This window comes from Schistocerca piceifrons, chromosome 7 (genome assembly GCF_021461385.2).
Source record: "Schistocerca piceifrons isolate TAMUIC-IGC-003096 chromosome 7, iqSchPice1.1, whole genome shotgun sequence".
In the NCBI taxonomy this organism is placed as follows: Eukaryota; Metazoa; Arthropoda; class Insecta; order Orthoptera; family Acrididae; genus Schistocerca; species Schistocerca piceifrons.
This window is the reverse complement of record NC_060144.1, coordinates 192,995,887-193,020,432: the sequence shown is the minus strand read 5'-3', so window position 1 is coordinate 193,020,432 and position 24,546 is coordinate 192,995,887. Positions and strand designations below refer to the sequence as shown.

The 24,546-nt window shown below is 39.9% G+C and overlaps 1 protein-coding gene across 2 annotated transcripts in view; it reads left to right on the top strand.

Moving 5' to 3' along the window:
- Positions 1 to 24,206, top strand: part of LOC124805087 (asparagine--tRNA ligase, cytoplasmic) — a 47,761-nt gene extending 23,555 nt beyond the window's left edge. For both annotated transcript variants that reach the window (XM_047265524.1, XM_047265523.1), the window contains exons 9-11: positions 1,073 to 1,186; positions 1,695 to 1,867; positions 22,991 to 24,206. In XM_047265524.1, the coding sequence (XP_047121480.1) occupies positions 1,073 to 1,186; positions 1,695 to 1,867; positions 22,991 to 23,213 (510 nt within the window). In that variant the 3' untranslated portion in view covers positions 23,214 to 24,206. The remainder of the gene's footprint in view (positions 1 to 1,072; positions 1,187 to 1,694; positions 1,868 to 22,990) is intronic.
- The last annotated feature ends 340 nt before the right edge of the window (positions 24,207 to 24,546 follow it).

Here is a 24,546-nt window from a genome sequence, read left to right as displayed (position 1 = left end):
TATCTTCAGTCTTACAAGGTGACATGGTCAGAATAGTTTAACTGACCCAATTGTCATATACTGCACTGTCAGTCTAGAATACAATATAATTCATACACAAACTACGCAGTGACTCAATGATGATAACTGTACACACACTTCTAGCACCAGCACATAGGAATTGTGAAAACTGTTTTAGATAGTCACTCATTCGGTATGTTCACATTCAGAAACGCGTCAGTAGAAAAGAAAAAATAAGCCTTCTATCAAAAATTTAAGCTTAAAAACTGAATCCCTGACTCTTGAGATTTTTAGTCTATAGAAAGCTAGTTGAAAATTATGGCAACAACCTGCATAACATCGCTTTGAGCCAATGACAGATCTTTTTAATTTGTAGTGTATGTTGCCCCCTATGTCTCGTGTCCCGCATGTGCAAATTTGTGTTACTTTGGTCGGGAGTGTGGTCCTTCATAACAAAGAATTAGGCAGAGGGAATATGTACTTGTGATTAGCACCACCAACGCAAATAATTTTTTGCAAGAGGTTTTTGGACATGATCTACAAATGGTTCTAATCACCCTTTTCTTTTTGAGAAGGGAAGCGTTCCCGCAAATGTTAATTCTTTTTGACATAATGAAGTGCATCATCCGGTAACCAATGAGAGAGAGAGCATTCTTAATACAAAAGAAGTGAATATGTTTCTAAATGTCTGAAGTATATAGTGTTCCCCATCTACTTTGCAGTAACTTGGCTCTTTCTACTCCCTGAAGCAGCTGGTTACTAAATATCACTGTGAATGTCTCTCGCACTTTAAGACTAGACTAAATTGAACAAAGTAGATGCTGCTTAGGTTGGCTGAAGGAGAGTTAACGTGTAAACAGTGGAGATCTGTAGACAGAATGTTACTGGTGCCTGTCATTGCTAACTTTTCAGACACACAGCAGGAAAGTCAGCAATGTAAATTAGAAAATAAGGGACCTAGACAGAAACTGAGGAGGTATATGATGACCATGTCCTAATCTTAACACAACAGCTGTGGTTCTTTTTGATAAGTAATTTTGTTGTTAATGCTGATCATTATAATTTGTTACAGGATTTCAAGCCCCCGTCGCGACCTTTCCTGCGCATGGATTACGGTGAAGCCATTGAATATCTACGTAAAAATAACATTAAAAAAGATGATGGCAGTTTTTATGAATTTGGAGAGGTAAGTAATGTAACAAAAATTTAATAATCCCTTTAATATGTAATTTCAGGTATTACTCAGAATATCATGTGAATTGAGCCCAACATCGAAATGTATGACGTTATCATTATAACAATGTTTCTTATTCATTGCTTATCCTGTATCTAGTTTTTGTGTATGATTATTAAATTACACTGTTAACATGTTGTGCTGTGTTCTATTCAAACTTAAAGCTGGATTATATTATCATTTTTTGTAAGTGGCAGCAAAATCCATAATTGATTTCAGGAATTCCTGCATTGTCCTTTTTATCCAGATTATCTAACCATATCGTTGTTACATTACTTTACTGCACAATTCCACAGAACAGTAACTGGATTGAAACACTATTCTTTTATATAATTTGTGGAGTGACAAGAATAGAATGGACTATAAAGTTTACTTAAAATATGCTATATGTGAATCAGCATAACTTATTAAAGTTGCTTACCTGGAATTTTATGTTGCTGTCATTTATTGTTGGCACTAGGACATCCCTGAAATGCCTGAGCGACGCATGACAGATGCAATTGGGAAACCTATAATGCTGACACGCTTCCCAGCTCACATCAAATCATTTTATATGTCGTTGTGCCCAGAAGACAACAGGCTGACAGAGTCTGTTGATATTTTGCTGCCAGGTGTGGGTGAAGTCATTGGCGGGTGAGTATTAATGCTATCATATGGTCTCTCAAAAGTAAACTATTGACACAGCTTTTGTCTGTTACCTTCGTAGCATGTTGCTTGGGAATTTTGTCTTGAACTTTCATATCTTGTCCTGATTCGTGCTATAATATTTCAAACACAGAAACACACCAGTGTTGTTTTGTTGTTCACAACAGAATCCCTCAGAAAAGGCTTGGTACTTTTCTTCTTATTCTTTTTTTAATTGTTCTCACTTTAGTGGACATGTTATTACTCATTCTTGTCAGCCCATGTTATTATGAGGAAGCGAAGCAGCAGTTTCAAAGAAAATTCAGTTGAGAAGACATAAATTATAAGATACAATTGCTGTCCAATACTTACTTTCAGGATGCAAAATGTGTATACCCAAGCTGCTGAAAAGTTGCACTTTACATATGCATTTCAAGTTGGCAGTGCAGCTTAACAAGTTAAGAACGAGAAGCACAAGATGCTAGGCATGTGGTGTGAACCAATCCCAGCATGGTAATTGTGGTGTCACCGCCAGACACCACACTTGCTAGGTGGTAGCTTAAATCGGCCACGGTCCATTTAGTACATGTCAGACCCGCGTGTCGCCACTGTGTGATCGCAGACCGAGCGCCACCACAAGGCAGGTCTCGAGATACGGACTAGCACTCGCCCCAGTTGTACGACGACTTTGCTAGCGACTACACTGATGAGCCTTTCTCTCATTTGCTGAGAGACAGTTAGAATAGCCTTCAGCTAAGTCCATGGCTATGACCTAGCAAGGCGCCATTAGCCTTACATAGTTTGATAGTGATCGTATGAAATGTCTCATCAAGAACGTTGTATTCACAACAAGGATAAATAAAAGTTAAGTATTCAAGGAGCTGCATACTTTTCTTATTAGCATTCAATACTTATCCTGTTCCAGAATTCACGCCCGTCTGCGTTAGATAGCGTGCATTTCGGCCTCCTCTATCTACAAGGTGTTGGCACATTTGCCAACACATCAGTAATCATTGCTGGTTGTGACGTCTAAGCTCCTGCATTGCTGGCTCTGTTTGATGTGAACATAAACAAGATGTGTTGTATATGGTTTCTACCATGTGCTTGCATTGTCCTGTGCTTTGTTTCACTGTGGTTTAGAAAATTCTGATACTCGGAAAAACTTCATTTGTCTTTTGCATCAAGGTGTGCGGCTAGACAGCAAGCCACTGAAGTTACTACCGAGAACTTGTGATTTTTGCAAGAAGGAAAAAGAATATGCAAGTATTCACGGACTGCTGTCAGTTCTGCTGATAACATGAAATCAAACTATTGGAATTAGTGCAAGAACAGTAAGCAAAGGAGTGTTATTCCAGAAGTTCAAAGATATAGATGCGAGTCATTATGATTCCAAGCTTTCTGGATCAGATGATGTATTTTTAGCAACCCCTGAAATAAGAAAAAGCAGCCTCACCCTGTCACAAACTGGAATTCTTTCACGACTAGTGCAATTTGCAGGCATATTTATGCTTACTGGAGCAGGAAAGGGTATCCTACCATAGCAAAGTTATCAGTGTTGATAAAAGAAAGTGAATTTTTCAGGGCTGGGAAAAGTCACTAAAAATTGTGCTGAAAAGTACAGATTTCCATTACAAAGCAGTGGACGAACACACAGTCCTGTTAGAAAAGGTGCATAGTGTTACGGCTCTAAGCATATTCCTGTACAAAATTTTGGGCAAAGACATTCATTCAGTTTGTGTTTGTGATGAGAACTATGAAGATGATTTTGGCACTGATTCAGACTACAGTAACAGTGGGGATCTTGATGGTGAGATTGCACCAATCACCGTAAAATGGTGAATGAAAAGCTACGAATATTGGTTACTTAGTGCATGATTGTCATTATAAAATGTATAGTGAGAAGTTGGAATCTCGGTTATTATTTATTTTGTAAATCATGTACTGTATTGTTTTCAAGATACAGGTCATCACCAAATGCTTATTTTCTGTATTTCTTTGCTCCATTATCAAAAACATACGATTTGTTATGATTATATCTACATTGTTATGTGGTTGTTTATTTGCTATCATCGCAGTAGCATGTCAAAAATTAATTCTTATATATACAGTTATTCACTCAGTAGCTTACATTTACCATATTGTCTACGTAGGGCTGCTATTGCAACATCGCTATTGCAGTATAGCCAGCCTAATTTTGACATCATGCAAATTGTCAAGGTCAGTGTTTCACCAGCACAGGTGTAGTACTGCCAATAAATAGATATCAAAGTAAGTATATGTGTGTGGATGGATATGTGTGTGTGTGCGCGCGAGTGTATACCCGTCCTTTTTTCCCCCTAAGGTAAGTCTTTCCGCTCCCGGGATTGGAATGACTCCTTACTCTCTCCCTTAAAACCCACATCCTTTCGTCTTTCCCTCTCCTTCCCTCTTTCCTGATGAGGCAACAGTTTGTTGCGAAAGCTTGAATTTTGTGTGTACGTTTGTGTTTGTTTGTGTGTCTGTCGACCTGCCAGCACTTTCATTTGGTAAGTCACATCATCTTTGTTTTTAGATATATTTTTCCTGCGTGGAATGTTTCCCTCTATTATAATAATAGAATATCTAGCTTTTGAAACAAAGAGTTCCTTTATCAGGAAGGTGTGAGGGATAGGTTGGGGAAGATTAACACATCAATCGTTGGCCGTGTAAACCTTGCCATGTTTTAGAATGGTTTTTCAAATATTCTTTTTAAAAACTGAGAACGCAAGCCAGCACTTAACTGTGATGATAACCTTTTATGAAAACATAAAATTTCTTCTTCTGGATTATAATTTCCATCTTCTTTGAGTTACCAGTTTATTTGCTTAAAATTTTAATGGGGGTTAAGTTTTGTGAACTATATAAAGGCTTACCTAAGTCAAAGTGCAAAATGGCTAAGCAGCAATGGCTAGAGGGCAAATGTAATGATTTAGGAACATATATTGCTAGGGGAAAGAAAGATGCTGCCTACAGGAAAATTAGAGACCTTTGAAGGAAAGAGAGCCACCTGTATGAGTATCAAGAGCTTAGATGGAAAACCAGTACTAAGCAAAGAAGGGAAAGCAGAAAGGTGGAAGAAGTATATAGAGGGTCTATACTAGGGAGATGTACTTAAGGGCAATATTATGGAAATGGAAGAGGACATAGATGGAGGAAGTTACTGTGTAAATAGTTTGACAGAGCACTGAAAGACCTAAGTGGAAACAAGACTCCAGGAGTAGACAACATTCTGTTAGAACTACTGACAGCTTCGGGAGAGCCAGCCATGACAAAACTTGTGAACAAGGTGTATGAGACAGTCAAAATACCCTCAGATTTCAAGAAGAATGTAATAATTCATATTCCAAAGAATGCGGGTGCATACAGGTGTGAAAGTTACTGAACTATCCGTTTAATAAGTCACAGTTGCCAAATACTAACACAAACTCTCTATAGAAGAATGGAAAAATGGGTAGAAGTCGACTTCTGAGAAAATCAGTTTGGATTCTGGAGAAATGTAGGAACACATGAGGCAATACTGATCCAGTGACTTCTCATAGAAGATAGATTAAGGAAAGGCAAGCCTACGTTTCTAGCATTTGCAGACTTAGAGAAAACTTTTGACATTGTTGACTGGAATATACTCTTTCAAATTCTGAAGGTGGCAGGTGTAATATACAGGGAACTGAAGGCTATTTACAACTTCTACAGAAACCAGATGGCAGTTACAATAGTCGATGGCCATTAGAGGAAAGCAGCAGTTGAGAAGTGAGGCAGGGTCGTAGCGTATCACCAATGTTATTCAGTCTGTATGTTGAGCAAGCAGTAAAGGAAAGCAAAGAAAAATTTGTAGTAGGAATTAAAGCTCAGGAAGAAGAAATAATAACCTTGGGGTTTTACCGATGACATTGTAAATCTGTTAGGGATAGCAGTTGAACAGAATGGACTGTGTCTTGAAAGTAGTATATAGGATGAACATCAACAAAAGCAAAATGAAGATAATGGAATGTAGTCGAATTAAATTAGGTTATACTGAGGGAATTAGATTAGGAAATGACACACTTAAAGAAGTAGATGTGTTTTGCTATTTGGGCAGCAAAATAACTGACTATGGTCGAAGTAGAGAGGATATAAAATGTAGACTGGCAATGGCAAAAGAAGCATTTCCGAAGAAGAGAAATTTGTTGACGTCAAGTATAGATTTAAGTGTCAGGAAGTCTTTTCTGAAAGTATTTGTAGGGAGTGTAGCCATGCATGGGAGTGAAACGTGGACCATAATCAGCTTAGACAAGAAGAGAATAGAAGCTTTTGAAATGTGGTGCTAAAGAAGAATGCTGAAGATTAGATGGGTAGATCACGTAACTAATGAGGAGATACTGAATAGAATGGAAAGAATAGAAGTACAGTGGAGAGGAGTGTTTGTGTGTGTCTGGAGGGGGGTAAAATATCATAGAGGCAGACCAAGAGATGAATGTGGGAATACAGTAAGCAGAAGGATGTAGATCGCAGTAGTTACTTGGAGATGAAGAGGTTTGCATAGCATAGAGTAGCATGGAGAGCTGCATCAAACCAGTCTTCAGACTGAAGTCCACAACAACAACACCTAACCAAAACAATTTTATTTACTGCACTAGTCCACTTTCATTAATTGAAAACTTACACCCTGAAACTAGAATTTCTTTCTCATTGTATAGCATTTTTGTTGATACACTTTGAAACAAAATATCGTTTTACGAAATCAAAACAAGAAATACTCACTTGCACTATGACCCAATTCTTCTATATCTTGATCCTCACTGTCATTGTCAACAACATGTTCTTACAATACGTGTAAAATTTTGTCATCCATAAAAAATGTAAATCCATGTCTTCTGTTACTTTATGTACTGAATGAACCACTCCTGCCCTCCAGCAGTTTGACTTCATATGGTAAACAGTGCTTTTAGGAACTATATGTCCCTCACAACACAATGTCATTTCGTATTTAAAAGTGGAAGAAACGATACCCTGTCAAGTGACAGGATTGAGAGTCTACTGAAATTTTCACATCCCATTAATTGACAAAATTGGCTGTCAAAGTTAAAAGCTAGGGCAGGTCTCTCACACTCTAGTATGAGAGAAACCCATCTCACTGTACATTTACTTGTGTGCAACAAGAGTAAATAAATCTGTCATTTCTATGATCCCAAAAGTGCTGTGTGTAAGAGCACAACCCACCCACCACCCCCCCCCCCCCCCCACCCCACCCCCACCTAAAAATAGAGGAATCCAGTTACATTGGTAGTTAATTCAGTAAATAATCTGGCCTACAGACTGTCACAAAATTTTAGTACAATATTGATGAATATATATAATAGAGGGAAACATTCCACGTGGGAAAAATATATCTAAAAACAAAGATGATGAGACTTACCAAACAAAAGCGCTGGCAGGTCGATAGACACACAAACACACACAAACATACACACAAAATCCAAGCTTTCGCATCAAACAGTTGCTTCGTCAGGAAAGAGGGAAGGAGAGGGAAAGACGAAAGGGTGTGGGTTTTAAGGGAGAGGGTAAGGAGTCATTCCAATCCCGGGAGCGGAAAGACTTACCTTAGGGGGAAAAAAGGACTGGTATACACTCGCGCGCACACACACACACACACACACACACACACACACACACACACACACACACACACACATATCCATCTGCACATACACAGGCACAAGCAGAAATTTGAAAAGGCAAAGAGTTTGGGTAGAGATATCAGTCGAGGCGGAAGTAAAGAGGCAAAGATGTTGTTGAAAGACAGGTGAGGTATGAGCGGCAGCAACTTGAAATTAGCGGAGGTTGAGGTGTGGCGGATAATGAGAAGAGAGGATATACTGAAGGACAAGTTCCCATCTCCGGAGCATGAATGGACACAGGCAGACAGTGTTTGTTGGTAATGAGGATCACCCTGTGGCTAAACATGCCTTGGTGCATGGCCAGCACATCTTGGCACAGTGTTACACCGTCCGAGTTATCTGGATACTTCCCACTAACACCAACCTGTCAGAACTCCGGAGATGGGAACTTGCCCTTCAGTATATGCTCTCTTCTCGTTATCCGCCAGGCCTCAACCTCTGCTAATTTCAAGTTGCCGCTGCTCATACCTCACCTGTCTTTCAACAACATCTTTGCCTCTTTACTTCCGCCTCGACTGACATCTCTGCCCAAACTCTTTGCCTTTACAAATTTCTGCTTGTGTCTGTGTATGTGCGGATGGATATGTGTGTGTGTGCGAGTGCATACTCGTCCTTTTTTCCCCCTAAGGTAAGTCTTTCCGCTCCCGGGATTGGAATGACTCCTTACCCTCTCCCTTAAAACCCACATCCTTTCGTCTTTCCCTCTCCTTCCCTCTTTCCTGATGAGGCAACAGTTTGTTGCGAAAGCTTGAATTTCGTGTGTATGTTTGTGTTGGTTTGTGTGTCTTATCGACCTGCCAGCACTTTCGTTTGGTAAGTCACATCATCTGTGTTTTTTTTATATCTCTTCCTGTAAAATAATGTTGAGACAAAAATACCAATATACTAAGATTACCAAATTCATAGAACTCCTCGAACCAGTGCTAAGTTGAAACAACTGTACATATAGCAACAAAGCTTCTAAGCAGCCAATGGCCTGACAATGTGAGCATGTGTATCTGATCTGCTTATAGTCAGGAACATAACTTGAAAAAAAATTGTGCATTACAGAAAATACAAAGCTGATAAATTACTGCTAATCTGAGATAATCATGATATAATGAATATTTTGTATTCCTTAAACAGTAAAAGCAGTAAAACTATTAATCACATCTAAATAGGAACAAAACAAGAGCATTAATTATCTTGACATTTCACAAGATTCAACAGCATATGCCCTTATTTGCGAGTAATCGGAAAAATACTGGAATTTTGCGTTAGCTTTAAAAAAGTATTATAGGCAGACTTGTTGGGTAGTGTAATGAGTAGAGTAAGGACCTCACATGCTAAAGTTTTTGGGTTTGAGTCTCGTTAGGTGCTTTAATTTTTTTTTAAATCTTCATTGAAATGACTTTGCTCATTATTTTTATTCAATTAACCTGGCGTGACGTGAATTTGGTGAGAAATCATTATACCAGCTATGAAGTGGGTATGAAATACCCAAAATTCTGATGACGGATCGTATATTAAGTACTTTTTACTTGGGATATTAAACAAGATCAGTAAGTAAAATACTATGTTTAAAATAATGAAGTGTGTATATTTTCTCAGAAAAAGTGCAAGTTGCAGAAGTTTAACATTTTTTTCATGCCAAAGTTGAACAAAATTACAGTTTCTTTGATTAATTAAAATAATATTATCTTCTAATTATAAAACAGAAAAAGAAAATAAAAGGTCTTATGAGATCAATTAGCTCAGCACCAACATTACACCTACAAATCGGCACATTCTCCGCACATAAAAATCGTGTGCTCCATACATATTGGCTTCTCACACTTTGAACAACAATGTTTTGTTTTCCTGTGTCTCTTTTTTTCTGTACAGTCACCACACCTGAACTGTCTACCAATCTTTTTTTTTTTTTTTCTGCCAGTTGATCAGCAATCCTCTTTCGAATTTCCCTTGGAAGACATATGTTTTCTTGTCCAGTGCAAATATTGTCATTTATCAGGTTCAAACCTAAATTACGAATGAAATCTCGGCGCTTCATGCATGTTTTGTCACCTTATTTTCTCTGTAGAATGTGATTACATTTATGGCAGCCATATTGTGAATACCATAAAAAGTTGTCATAAGCCGATGTTTGCTGTTGTGGGCAACATCATAAGTGGCACTCAGTTCATCTGCCACATCGACACCGTCTTCAGTTCCATAGTAATAAGTAATCATTTTCAGTTTTCTTTTATCATCTGTTGATTGGTCTATGTTTTTATCATGATGTAAAGTTGACATAACCAGCACAACTTTATTTTTTTTAGATGTGTAGGACACCAATGTAAGTCATTCTGGAACCCAAATAGAGACCTGTGTACTTCTGTTTCTTTTTTTTGAAAATCACAGGTACACTTGTCTTGATTTTACGGCCAGTGCCGACAGAAGTCAATGAATGTTCTGTTAAGAGATGGCTCATAAGGGGGTAACTAGCAAACCATATATTTTTATGCCCCATTTGGCTGGTTTGTTTGGCATGTATATGCGGAAGGGACATCTCGACATCTCCCTCAGAAAGATAATAGCATCTCATTTGTAGTAAGGTTGGACAGCTTACAGTGTTGTTGAATATTTTCAACAAAATTATCAAAAGTATCTCTTACAGAAGCCAGATCGTCAGTCTTTTTCCTTTCATCCAGGGTGTTCTTATAACCAAATTTCAAACAATTTTGGAGAAAGTAAAACCTCTGCAGTGACATTGTAATCCAAAAGATTGCAACTCCAGTACCATCTATATGTCACAGTTCATTCATGTTTTATCTTTTTGAGCGGTTTATGCCCACTATATACAAAAGTCCCATAAATGCCTTCAGATCCTCCAAAGTTTCATTGTTCATGTGATACTGCTCTTTATTTTCTAGATATTTCCCCCTGATTTTCCTTTTTTGATTATTTCTATGTGTAAGTATAGTATTCAGCATCCATTCTGTACCACCTTTGGACCTATAAAAAATCCCACGTGCCTCAGGTGACTGACTAGGAGCCGCTGACACAGATTTTGGGGCTTCCGAACCATTCAAAATACCCTCTTGCTCCGAATCACTCTCTTCACTTCTTTGAGAATCTTTTTCAATCTCTTCTTCACTCTTGGAGTCACATTTGAACAGTTTTCTAAAACTTCGTCTAGTAGTTTGTCTAGCCAACGTTCATTTTCTTCATAAGACATCTTGAAGTATAAAATCTAAAAATAAATCTAAGAATACTATAAATAACTATATATCTCATAAACTTGCTGACAGCACAAAAATGTAACACTGACTACGAGGTCGGGTGTGATGTACCCTAGCTACCTTTGCACCCTGTGGAGCCGGTGCACCAGTACACTTAACACTGCATCTTTTGCGCCCCTCTCCCTTACCTCCAGCTACTGTGACAGCAAGATTTGTGTGGCAGCAATGATGTTCAATAATCAGCGCTTTAAAACACCTCAGGTATGACATACATGGTTTAAATGTATTTTTTTTTTCTATTCCTTTGGCACATCACTTTTAACACTGTATGATTAAAAACAAAAGACAAAACAATCTATTTTTATTGACTGTGCAATGATGTCAAAAGCATACTTTCATTACTACATGTGCGTATTTGTTATGGGATCACCTTACAAACATTTAAAACACAAATTCATATTGCAGTGTGGACAAAATAACACAGGTGAAGATTTAAACGAAAGAAGGGGTTATAAGAAAAATGAAATCGAATCAAACGGTTGGAATATCAACAATGTAGGAAAAGATAAACTGCTACTTACCGTAAAGATGACATGTTAAGTTGCAGATGGACACAATTAAAAGACGCTTACATATGAGCTTTCAGCCACAGCCTTCTTCAGAAAAAGAGAGACACACACACACACCATTCATTCACACAAATTAGCAACGTCAAGTACGTGTGACCGCTAGTTCTGGCAGCTCATACCAGAATGCCAACACTCAATCAAAATGACAAATAAAAATAATGAATGCAATAATATGGATAAATTGTAGGATGACAAAATGAAAGAAATTAAATCAAAATTTATTAAAATCACATGAACAAAGTTTCCAGGTGTAGAAAGGAGGATACAAAGAAAAATGAGAGAAAATTAAATGTGACGAAGGCATAGAAATAAAAAGCTGTATTTAAACCAAGTAATTGAAGAAAAATAATGATCAAAGTCCTGTCAATAAAGAATTAAAAATGAAAAAGAAAAATCAATTAAAACATCTGATGACATTCAAACTTGCAACTTCCTCATGGAAATTCCTTAGGGTATCCATTGCACTATATAACTAGTCTACAGATTGGTACTTTTTTCATCAATTACTCGCAAACGAGGGCCCACCAGCGTAAGTGGCTGCAGGGTGTGATACCATCACTGTTAAATCAGCGGTTTCCAACTTGGTAGTAATTACCCCCTGAGGGGTAAAATGAAATTTTCTGAGTGGTAAAAACTAAAGGATTTGAGAGAACCTTCTGTTGGTTCTTGGTAGAACAACAATAAATGAAAAGCACCAGTTTGCTTTTGTTCCACAGTATTACTTTTCTTGTGTTAACCGGTTTTTGGTTTACAAGGCCATCTTCGGTCATTTACTGAGTATCATCACCAAAGAAGTTACAGTGTTTGCAAACAACATTGGAAGAGAAGTGACACGTGTAGACTGAAGCAGAAACATGCAGTAAGAAAGATCTTTGACAGTGTGATGTTATTGCAATGAAAAAGTAAAAAATTGAACAGTAAATAAATAAAAATGGAGTAGACAGGAAAAACTTTAACACAAAATAGGAACAGCATTCCTACATAACAGTTTCTATTAATAAATGAAACTAATAAAATAAAATTAGTACTTGACAAGGCTACATTAGGAGGTATAAAACGTGGAGAGTGATACACAAACCAATTACTTATGTACATACTTCTTGACACAACATGTTGGGCATCTGCCTCCCTGGGAGAGTGCACCAAACCTCGATTAAAAGTTAATCGTTCGAAAGTCAGCATTTAACCCTGTTCAATGCAAAATTCTGGTGCACCGAGTGTGATCAAAGTTAAATGAGGGAGATGACCACAGTTAAATATGACTGTGGCTCATGCCTGGTTTTGCAAGATGAACAGGTTTTATAAGCATACACTATTAAGATTGCAGCGTATTTTGATGTACTGAGAGACTCAAGGCATCTTATACCTTACTGTACACTTGAGATGGCTCCAGAAAGTTTATTAATTTATGAATCAAACTCACCAGGAGTAGAATTAAAGTGTGCCTCCTCATATGACCATATTGCCTGCTTTTATATAATGAGGTGACGACAAAACAATTGGATTTTTGTAATTTTTTGTATTAATGGCATGTGAGGTTAAAAATTCAAACATACCTCTCCCAAAGCAGTTTGAAACAATTCTCGGGAAAACAGACTTCTAAGTTTTCTGGCTATGTTTATTATGCTGAAATAAGGTAGATCCTTTTTCAACAAGCAGAGTGGCTCTGTGGTAGTATACTTGCTTACTGGGTGAGGGACATGGGTTCAATTCCAGGTGGATTCCAATTTTTGAACAAAGGTGCATGTTCTATAAGCATTTACATGAAGCAAAAAATGCTAAAGATAGAAAAAAAATTAATTTGTTGTTTTTTGGTTATACAAACTTTATTAACCATCTTATAAAAGAACAGTAATTCAGAATTTTTGTGTGCATTGAAAACAAAATTTTTGAGTGCAGTACCTGTATATAGTTAGAAATTTAAAAATGTACATTTTTCATAAAAATGTCTATTAGATGTGTTAATTAGCATACATTCAATGAATTTTCATATAGTTTTTTGAACTGAATGGAAAGAAATGAAAAAATATTGACTTAATGACACTGTAAATTCCTTCTTTTTTATACTTTTGTTTTCAAGAGCTGATGCATTTCTACTGTTCTCCACATCAACCAGCCATTGTTTCTGTGCTCTCCCTTTGCACCTTCTGCCATCTGGATTTCCTCTGTAGGCCTTCTTGATAGATCTACCCTCTGACATAGGCTTTACATGGCCCAACCCTCTTAATCTGTTGCTCTTGATTCCCAAAACTAGGTCATCATAACTAAATAGTTCTTCCAATTCCTTGTTTTTTTTGTATTCTCCATTTCCATGCCTCACACACTTCTCCAATACATTTTATGAAAATTTTCCTCTTCCATATTCTCAGGAACTCCTCTTGTGCCATAGCCATTATCCATGTTTCTGAACCATACGTTACCACCGATCTTATAACTTGTTAGATAGACAGTAATAGTAGATTTTCTGCTGTATTTACATGACTGAATAATTTCAATCTGGACCCAGTGATCTCCATTTCCTGCAATAATCCTTACTTTCATTTCTTCACTTATGCTATTATCATCAGTTACCAGTTCTCTCAAGTACTGGAACTCCTCACATGCCTCTTAACCGACTACATTCAACATAATGTATTTCTCTTTAACAGCAGCATTGCTGCTGAAAGTGAAGAGATACTGTGTTTTGGTGTCATTTAATCAAAGCCCTAACTTCTCTACCTCCTTTTGTAATCTCCCAAATCCTTCTGCCAGCTGTTTCTGTCTTCTTGACAGCCTACAAATCTCATCAGCATATATTAGGTTTTGGTTCATACATCTAAACAGAGTGCCACATAGATTTTTAATCACCATCCTTCTCGTAATTCTCCAACAATGTGTTGAAAAGTACTATTGATAATACACTAGCTGTCCTAACCCTTGGTTAACTTGAAGGTCTTTAGTGAGGTTTCCTTATACTTCACCTGGTATTTCAGACTGGTGAGGGTAATTTGTATCAGAGTGATTACCATATTTACCCGAGTATGAGACCTGCTGAATATAAGATGACACCCCTTCTTTTTTTAAAAAATGCTCCTGAGACAAATTCTGACTAATCAAACTTACAAACTGTTTTATTGACACACGAAGTATGTGCATAAAAAGTCAACATTATATCTATTCTAAACATATGTTGCGATTGATGGTGTGGTTATGGTGAGACCTGAGAGCACAGCTGGTTATGCCCCCCTCCTCCCTCCCCCAAACACAATGGCCACAGTTCAGAACACTGTGAAGCCCAACTGCTGACTGAGGCTTTTGAAGGAAAGGTTCATGACTATGGAGGTTTTAATGTGTTGCAGAGTGGCTGGCTTCTTTTTTTTATTCTCATAGTCAGCCAGCCATGGTAATTCGCTTTGTTGTTTTAATCTCTACAGCCTGTTTCTTGGTTTTCTGTGGTTTTCTTGACCCCTTTTGTCCCTTTACATGTTTGTTACTCTTCATCGTTGTTGTGATTTTTCCTTTCATTCTGTTATGAGTTGTCAGTATCGTTTATTTTATTCTCAGACTTGAGGCATTGTTTTATTCTGAACAAGAGACTGATGACCTCATAGTTTGATCCCTTTCCCCCTCCTCTAATCCAACCAACCAACCAAATATGGAAAACTTAAATCCCTGCAGTGTAACTTCAGTTCCATTGGAGGAATTGTTATGGGAATCTGATTACTAAAAACTGTCCAGAATTCTTTGTAAAACATGAAGACTTGTTCATCTCGAATCCATGTTATAAAGAGAGTGAAATAATTATGCTTGTAGAAATAAAAAAGTGCACATGACTATGAAGAATCGAAGAATTCGGGTACAAATGGATTGTCCAACAAATTTCTTAAAAGTAGACCAGATAAACATTCTGAAATTAATGGCCTATGTTTCCAATTTCTTGTTAAGGGGGAACAGTTACTAGAGGAAAGGAAACCATCATACATATCGAACATACGTAAAAAGGGTGACAGGAAAAAAATCCTCTAAGAGGAGTAAGTGTAACAAATACAGTCTGTAGATTATATGGCTGCTTTCATCTGGTAGGGGCCTTCTAAGTGCGCCGCTTCTAACAGACTATGATCTGTGCTGCCTCAACAGTAGTTCTCCTATCCACTTCAGTGCTGCCCCTGATACCTTTTCAGCTAGCAATCTAATGATATCTGCCCCCAACTTTGTGGCTTCACTATACTGGTTACAACACAACAATCTTCGTGGCAATGATTACTTTCCGGTGATCCTGTCATTCTCTTGCAGCTACCAGACTGACTACTATGTTGGGCACATAACAGAGCCAACTGGCCTTTTTTATGCCTCTGCAGTTACATTCACCACCTCCCTGCCGAATTTTATTGATGAGATTGTGCAAGGAATCTCGCAGGCGATCATTCACGCTACTGCAACTGCTATTGCCCTTCTACAGCCCTCCTTCCCCCTCCCCCACTGTGAGACATCCCCTTACATTTCAGTAACTACCAAGCTGAACCCTATAATGAACTCTTCACTGACTGAGAACTACTTCACTCTCTGCTTCATCCCATGACACTGCCAAGGCTCTGATTCAATTCACAGTCAGATGATCAAACACCTGCATGTTCCCCAGAGGCAACATCATCTCAGGACTGTCTACCACATTTGGCACCAAGGTGCCTTCCCCTCACAGTGGTGAGATAGCATAGTTATCCCAATCCTCAAGCCAGGAAAGAACCCCAATGTCTCTAGACCAGTACATGCTCATTAGCCTATCAATGTACTCTGTAAGCTGCTTGAAAGGATGGTTCCCCACAGATTATGCTGGATTCTTAGATCTTGGGGCCTTTTGTTCCCCTGTCAGTGTGTATTCTGGGAAGGACAATACGCAACTGACCACCTACATATGTCGGAAGCAGTAATCCTACAGGGTTTTTTAAATGCCAACACTTCGTTGCAGCCTTTTTTTTTACCTGCATAAGTGTAGGACATCTGATGAAAATACATATGTGGAATGTTCCCCTCATTTAATAAACTGTTGCCTCATCAGGAAAGAGGGAAGGAGAGGGAAAGACGAAAGGATGTGGGTTTTAACGGAGAGGGTAAGGAGTCATTCCAATCCCGGGAGCGGAAAGACTTACCTTAGGGGGAAAAAAGGACGGGTATACACTCGCGCACACACACACACCTATCCATCCACACATATACAGACACAAGCAGACATATTTAAAGACAAAGAGTTTGGGCAGAGATGTCAGTCGAGGCAGAAGTGCAGAGGCAAAGATGTTGTTGAATGACAGGTGAGGTATGAGTGGCGGCAACTTGAAATTAGCGGAGATTGGGGCCTGGTGGATAACGGGAAGAGAGGATATATTGAAGAGCAAGTTCCCATCTTCGGAGTTCGGATAGGTTGGTGTTAGTGGGAAGTATCCAGATAACCCGGACGGTGTAACACTGTGCCAAGATGTGCTGGCCGTGCACCAAGGCATGTTTAGCCACAGGGTGATCCTCATTACCAACAAACACTGTCTGCCTGTGTCCATTCATGCGAATGGACAGTTTGTTGCTGGTCATTCCCACATAGAATGCGTCACATTGTAGGCAGGTCAGTTGGTAGATCACGTGGGTGCTTTCACACGTGGCTCTGCCTTTGATCGTGTACACCTTCCGGGTTACAGGACTGGAGTAGGTGGTGGTGGGAGGGTGCATGGGACAGGTTTTAGACCGGGGGCGGTTACAAGGGTAGGAGCCAGAGGGTAGGGAAGGTGGTTTGGGGATTTCATAGGGATTTCCCCAAACCACCTTCCCTACCCTCTGGCTGTCCTTAATACAAAATTAAATAATATTTTTTGTTAAACAATTACAGTATATACGAATTGCTTCATAGTGGCGTACATAGTACAGTTAAATGTCATTTCAGTTTATTAATAGTGTGTGTGCTGCCAGGGAACGTTAAAGACACCACTTGGTGTCATCATGTATTACTTACCCTCCTTAAGGCTTTTGAGGCCCATACTGATTTTTTATTCCTCTGATTGTATATCACTGGTTGTTCTGGGTAGGAGTCAACACTTCACTCATCTCCCCACAGATACAAGAGAACAGCATCCCAAAGGGCTGTGTGTTGAATGTTACCATCTTCTCATCCCGTCAACAGGCTAGTGACCTCAGTTGGGTCACTGGTGACCCCTGCATTGTATGTCGATGATTTTTGCATTTAGTACAGCTCTTATCTGCTAAATGCTAGCTCCAATGTGCCATCTGGTGGGCCTCTGCTCTTTCCCATGGTTTCCAATTCTCACCTACAAAAAGTGGGTCATGCATTTCTGCTGTCATACCACGTCCCATCCTGACCCAGAACTCTACATAGGTATCCAGCAGCTGGACATTGTGGCATAGTCTTTTTTCTTGGGCCTCCTTTGTGATAAAAAGAGGACTTGGCTGACCCATATTCGTCACCTGAAAACTAGCTACATGCAGAAGCTCGTGCTCAGTGCTTCCTTGACCACACATTTTGGGGTTTGGATCTTGCTACTCTTATCCATATCTACTGGGCCCTCATTTCGTCCCAATTGGACTATGGTTTCCAGGTTTATGGCTTGGTGGCATCTTCAGTTTTGAAACTGTTAGACTTAGTCCATCAATGACTGGCTGATGGTGTCTTTTGGACTAGTTCCGTAGACAGTCTCCTTGCCAAAGCAGCGATCTTCCTTCTTCAGCTTAGATGGTACTAGCTCTTGGTCTGCTAGGCAATTGGCATTTGACAATTCCCTGATCGTACCACCTATCCCATTGTCTTAGCATACGAGGGCTGTTGTCCTCCTGATACCTGCCATCAGGTGGAATTACCAGTTGAAATGCACGTAGCTTCCATCTGCCAAGATATCCATCACCCTTCCATGGACTGTGCTACCCATTTTTCCTTGCACACACCCCTTTGGGTGGTGCCCAGGCTACGTATTAGGACCAGTCACTTCCAGGGCCCGAAAGTTTGTTGATCTTTTGGCACCTGTTAGGTCCATTTCTTCAAGAGTTCCGTGATGCTACCATCTTTTACACTGACTAAAAATGTGGATTAGAAGAGAGATGCATTTACATCAACTGCCGCTACGGAACGCTGTTCGCTGCCAGGAACATGTGTTGTGTTTGTGGCAGAGCTGACAGCTTTAGCAGAGCCCTCCATGGACCATGGTTGGGGGGACAGGGCTTCTCCCACTGGAGTATAGATCATGGACCATATGTCCTTGACAAGGTTACTCTTTCATCCCTCTTTACTGTATTTCAATCACTTTTAGATTCATTTTGCCTCCTTTCTGCCACACCTATTTTTCTATTCAATGTGCCAAACTCTGTTACATTCTGGGCACTCTTCACTAAAGGATTAGGTGGGGGACAGCTACGGGTGGGAAATTTCCTGTTGCATGCAGAGCACCTAGGATGCCCGCTTGCTGGTTTCTCTGTTTCCTTCATCTTGTTTTTATTATTGATGCTACAAAGACATCCATTACATTTGTAGCCTTCTCGCTTTTACTGTTATGAATCTCCTGGCGAGATCTGAGAACATTGTCAGTGGACATTTCTACTTCTGGATGTGTCACTCGTGGATCAAAGGACTGATGACCATGTTGTTTGGTCCCTTCACCCCCCCCCCCCCCCCCCCCCAAATACCCCACCCAAACAAACCAACCAACCATCTAGATTATATGGAAAAATTGTAAATGTGTTAATTGAATCACATATTGTGGATGCAGAAAAACAGAATACCAGAAGATCTTGCGCAGACAGTATGTTTCACCTAAAACAGCTTGTGGAAAAAAGACTGACCTGGTATTTAGAGTGCCACGTGGTTTTCACTGACCTTACAAAAACCTGTTGTAGCATTCGCCTGTGTAAATTGTGGACTGCAGTGTTAGAGAATGGAGTGAGTCATTTATACACTGTCTACCCAAAACATCCAGAGACCGATTATATTCGTGGTGTATAAGCAACATCAGCACAGTAACTACTGTGGCAGCTTGAAATAAGTCCGTCAGTTGTGAGTGACAGTGGTACGTAATGGACGTGCTTCCGTAGTGTGTCACCGTTGCTGTGCCACATCTACATCTACACTCCTGGAAATTGAAATAAGAACACCGTGAATTCATTGTCCCAGGAAGGGGAAACTTTATTGACACATTCCTGGGGTCAGATACATCACATGATAACACTGACAGAACCACAGGCACATAGACACAGGCAACAGAGCATGCACAATGTCGGCACTAGTACAGTGTATATCCACCTTTCGCAGCAATGCAGGCTGCTATTCTCCCATGGAGACGATCTTAGAGATGCTGGATGTAGTCCTGTGGAACGGCTTGCCATGCCATTTCCACCTGCCGCCTCAGTTGGACCAGCGTTCGTGCTGGACGTGCAGACCGCGTGAGACGACGCTTCATCCAGTCCCAAACATGCTCAATGGGGGACAAATCCGGAGATCTTGCTGGCCAGGGTAGTTGACTTACACCTTCTAGAGCACGTTGGGTGGCACGGGATACATGCGGACGTGCATTGTCCTTTTGGAACAGCAAGTTCCCTTGCCGGTCTAGGAATGGTAGAACGATGGGTTCGATGACGGTTTGGATGTACCGTGCACTATTCAGTGTCCCCTCGACGATCACCAGTGGTGTACGGCCAGTGTAGGAGATCGCTCCCCACACCATGATGCCGGGTGTTGGCCCTGTGTGCCTCGGTCGTATGCAGTCCTGATTGTGGCGCTCACCTGCACGGCGCCAAACACGCATACGACCATCATTGGCACCAAGGAAGAAGCGACTCTCATCGCTGAAGACGACACGTCTCCATTCGTCCCTCCATTCACGCCTGTCGCGACACCACTGGAGGCGGGCTGCACGATGTTGGGGCGTGAGCGGAAGACGGCCTAACGGTGTGCGGGACCGTAGCCCAGCTTCATGGAGACGGTTGCGAATGGTCCTCGCCGATACCCCAGGAGCAACAGTGTCCCTAATTTGCTGGGAAGTGGCGGTGCGGTCCCCTACGGCACTGCGTAGGATCCTACGGTCTTGGCGTGCATCCGTGCGTCGCTGCGGTCCGGTCCCAGGTCGACGGGCACGTGCACCTTCCGCCGACCACTGGCGACAACATCGATGTACTGTGGAGACCTCACGCCCCACGTGTTGAGCAATTCGGCGGTACATCCACCCGGTCTCCCGCATGCCCACTATACGCCCTCGCTCAAAGTCCGTCAACTGCACATACGGTTCACGTCCACGCTGTCGCGGCATGCTACCAGTGTTAAGACTGCGATGGAGCTCCGTATGCCACGGCAAACTGGCTGACACTGACGGCGGCGGTGCACAAATGCTGCGCAGCTAGCGCCATTCGACGGCCAACACCGCGGTTCCTGGTGTGTCCGCTGTGCCGTGCGTGTGATCATTGCTTGTACAGCCCTCTCGCAATGTCCGGAGCAAGTCTGGTGGGTCTGACACACCGGTGTCAATGTGTTCTTTTTTCCATTTCCAGGAGTGTACATGGATACTCTGCAAGTCGCATTAAGTGCATCGAACCACCAAACTGAAATGGAACAACAGTTTTAAATTGAGTCTTCAAGACGTTCTCCAGAGAAAGCTGTGTGCAAAGTTTGTTGTGTACACCCTGACTCCTGAACAAAAACTAAGATGCATGGGTGCTTGCCACGGCCTGATTGTAATGCAAAATGTGGACAATTCTTTTCTGGAAAAAATCATCATGAGTGATGAGACTTGGTGTTGTAGATACAAATTACGATGAAATCAAAGTGCTGAAATTCATATGAAGGATCAACACTTTGACAACATAACTGACATTGAAGCCAGTCTGATGCAGGAGATGAGCAACATCCCAAAGGAGGACTTCTCTAACAATGTCACATCGTTGTATGAAGGTTCTGTTCATTGTACTCAAGCCATTAGAGATTCATGTAGAGGCACAACTTGAAGAATTAAAGTATGTACAAATATATATCGAGAGATTCCAGTGACCAGTGGGTTATGACAAGGATGCATGATCAGGGCTGGTTTGAGAACATTTTTCCACAAAAAACTGTATCGTTTAGCTCCCTCTCCCCCCTTTTCCTTCATACACTTTCTGCTGTATCAGTTTCCTGACTAATGGTGATATACAATGTGCACAAAACTTGTGCTTGGATGACACACTCAACTTGGTGTGCCGAGCAGCTGCTATTAAGTGTGATACATCCAGTATAGAAATCTTCCAGTTGTGGTGCCTCTGTCACCCCCTCGGATTGGCGCTATGGATGTCAATGTGTGTCATTTGAGCCTGTGCACAATAGTATGTAGATTGTTTAAACTATATTTGAATTTTGCCTCAAGGCTATTGAGATGTTCTTGTAATAACGTGGTGTGCCTACAAATGATGAAAGCGGAGGATGAGGATGACATAAACTACATGTTTAGTAAGTCACATGGAAAATATCAGAAATGGGGTTTAACCATTAATTTAGAGAAAACTGAAAAATTGGTTACTGGAGAAGTGTGTCAAAAGGTCACATTAGATTTTGGGATAATAAGATCTTGAACTCATAAAAATGACTACTAAAACAACAGCAACAGCAGCAACAACCACTACTACTACTACTACTACTACTACTACTACTACTAACACTTTTAATACTATTGTTATAATTTCAGTAATGAACCTGTCAGGCTTCAGACACGGATTAAGGCCCATCCAGTCTCTCATCAGTTTATTAGTTGATATAGAGCTGACATATGGTATGAACTTAAAACACTTTTTGTGGAATGGGGGCAGTTCCAAACTGTTTCAGCTGAGAACTCCAATGATTTTATGTCAATTTCAGTATGTTCAATACTCCATGGGTTTTGCTGTGAAGTAGGCACTTGCTGTGACATACATTTAGAGTTTTTCCATTATGACCAAATCAAGGGCATAGCACTGTTCAGCAAAAACGATCTAATGAAGAAGTAAGGTAGCTAAATTATTATAATATTTCTGTCAGTAGATATGAAAAAACTGATGACTATCTGCAAACATGGTGAGTGTAGCATGTTTAGTCCTCTAAAACTGCTGATCAAATAGATGTGCAAGATAATATCACTGAACACATTCAATAGGGGAATTTAAACAAGGTTCAGACTTAAGAGTAGTTAATTATGCCTATTTTGTAGATGACTGTTTGAAGATTGTAAAACACACACACACACACACACACACACACACACACACACACATGTGTATATGTAAACAATTGTGTAGGACAAGGATTGAAATTGAGCATAAACCAATAGAAAATGCATCATGCATATGGAAGATTACAAAATATTAAGTTTTAATAAACATTCTCTTGGCAGAAAGAGAGAGCGGGGGGGGGGGGGGGGGGGGTTGCCCTAGTGTATGTAATATGCCAGTGTTACGCTGTTTCTTAATTTTAACTAATTCTCTATCCACAATGTTTAAAAACATTGATCAGTGGATTAAAACTGAAAATCGGTCTGTCATAAATGGCAGTTATTTTGCTTGCATTGTAGTTATTTCTAAATTTACTATTGTCTTCTAATTTTCTGATACAGAAAAGCATTTTTAATATGAAATCTTTTTTAAAAATTTCTGATAATATTCTGTTCACAGATCCATGCGTATTTGGCAGTTGGAACCTCTTCTGCAGGGTTATGCCCGTGAAGGAATTGACCCTACACCATACTATTGGTATACTGATCAACGACAGTATGGCAGCTGCCCACATGGTGGTTATGGGTTAGGTCTTGAACGGTTCCTGTGCTGGTTACTTGCAAGACAACATATTCGTGAAGTCTGTCTTTATCCAAGATTTCTTGAGCGCTGTAAGCCATAAACAGTTTGTAATTTATATGCTCCTTTCACAGTTGGTCATTCCACACATTGTTAACTGTTCATAGTTACTTGGATTATAGTTACATTGTGTTATAAAATGAAAGCAATAGGAGTTTCAAGGGCTAAGAACTTTTGTGGCTGTAATTAAGGCCTTGAAAGTGAAGTTCTTTGTCATCAGAAGAAATAATTATGACAGTGAACAGTAAAGCTATTACAGAATTATTATAGCAAACAGTTAGTTCATGCCTCATTCCTACTTACTTTCCTTGTAAGATCTTGATGTTGTTCAGGGCAATTATTTCTCATCTTGGTGTGTTATTAAATCTGTGCAAGGTTTCATCCATAAATTGTATTGTTTTTCTGGCAAAGTGTTCTGCAATTGAAAAACCAGCTTGTGATAATGGGCTTTTGCAGTTTCACTGTTGCATGTAACATAGGCAGTTTTGTGCATTGAGGCAGTTCAGGTTCACAGGAGTGTGAATCTGTTATTTAAAGTGATCTGACATAGCATTTGTGAGTGAAAAAGTTTAATACAAAACAGAATGTCCGAAATTTTAATGAGCACGAGGAATGAATGCTGGAAAAAAAGTGGTTTTAATTTCTGGCTGAATTCTGTAATTATTGTTACAATGGCTGTTACTGTTTAGATCTGTTGCAGTGATGCAGTAGTGCTTTTAACTGTAATGTGTTTTTGTGTAGAAGGAACATCAGATCTTATCAACAACTTTTATAGAAAATGTAACATTGGTGAAAATAATTTTCCGTGATTAAAGTGTGTTATTCAGGTACAACCATACCAAGATGAAAATAAAAGCTCTCTTATGTGGATGTGATTAAGTAACATTTGTAACAGAGCTGACAAATGTGGGATGTTATTAAGGGAGGTGTAAAACTGAAAGGATTATGAAGGCTTGTTGACAGCAGCTTCAATGCAAATTGCACCAAAATCAAAAAATGTGCTTTATGGCAATAATAAAAATGTTTATTAAATGACTTTAAATTGTTTCACTTCATGTGTTAATTTGTCTCATTATTGTGAACATGAATAAGTTATTACATCTTCCACCTCCTATTTTGGTTAAGTACCCTCAATATGAAATTGTATGAATCACCATTTTCTTGTCAAAGCAGCTACTAAATTGGGCAACTTGCACAGAATTCTTGCCTTGAACAAGAAAGATGATGACTCAGACTTGACAGTACACAAAGAGAGTGTTGTGGTCTCTGTTTTACTGAGAAAATTGGGGAGGGGGGGGGGGGGGGGCTGTGGCTCTCATGGAGGAACAGAGCGAGCTTAGTTTCGCGGGACCTCTGTTCATGGGATCACTGTTGAT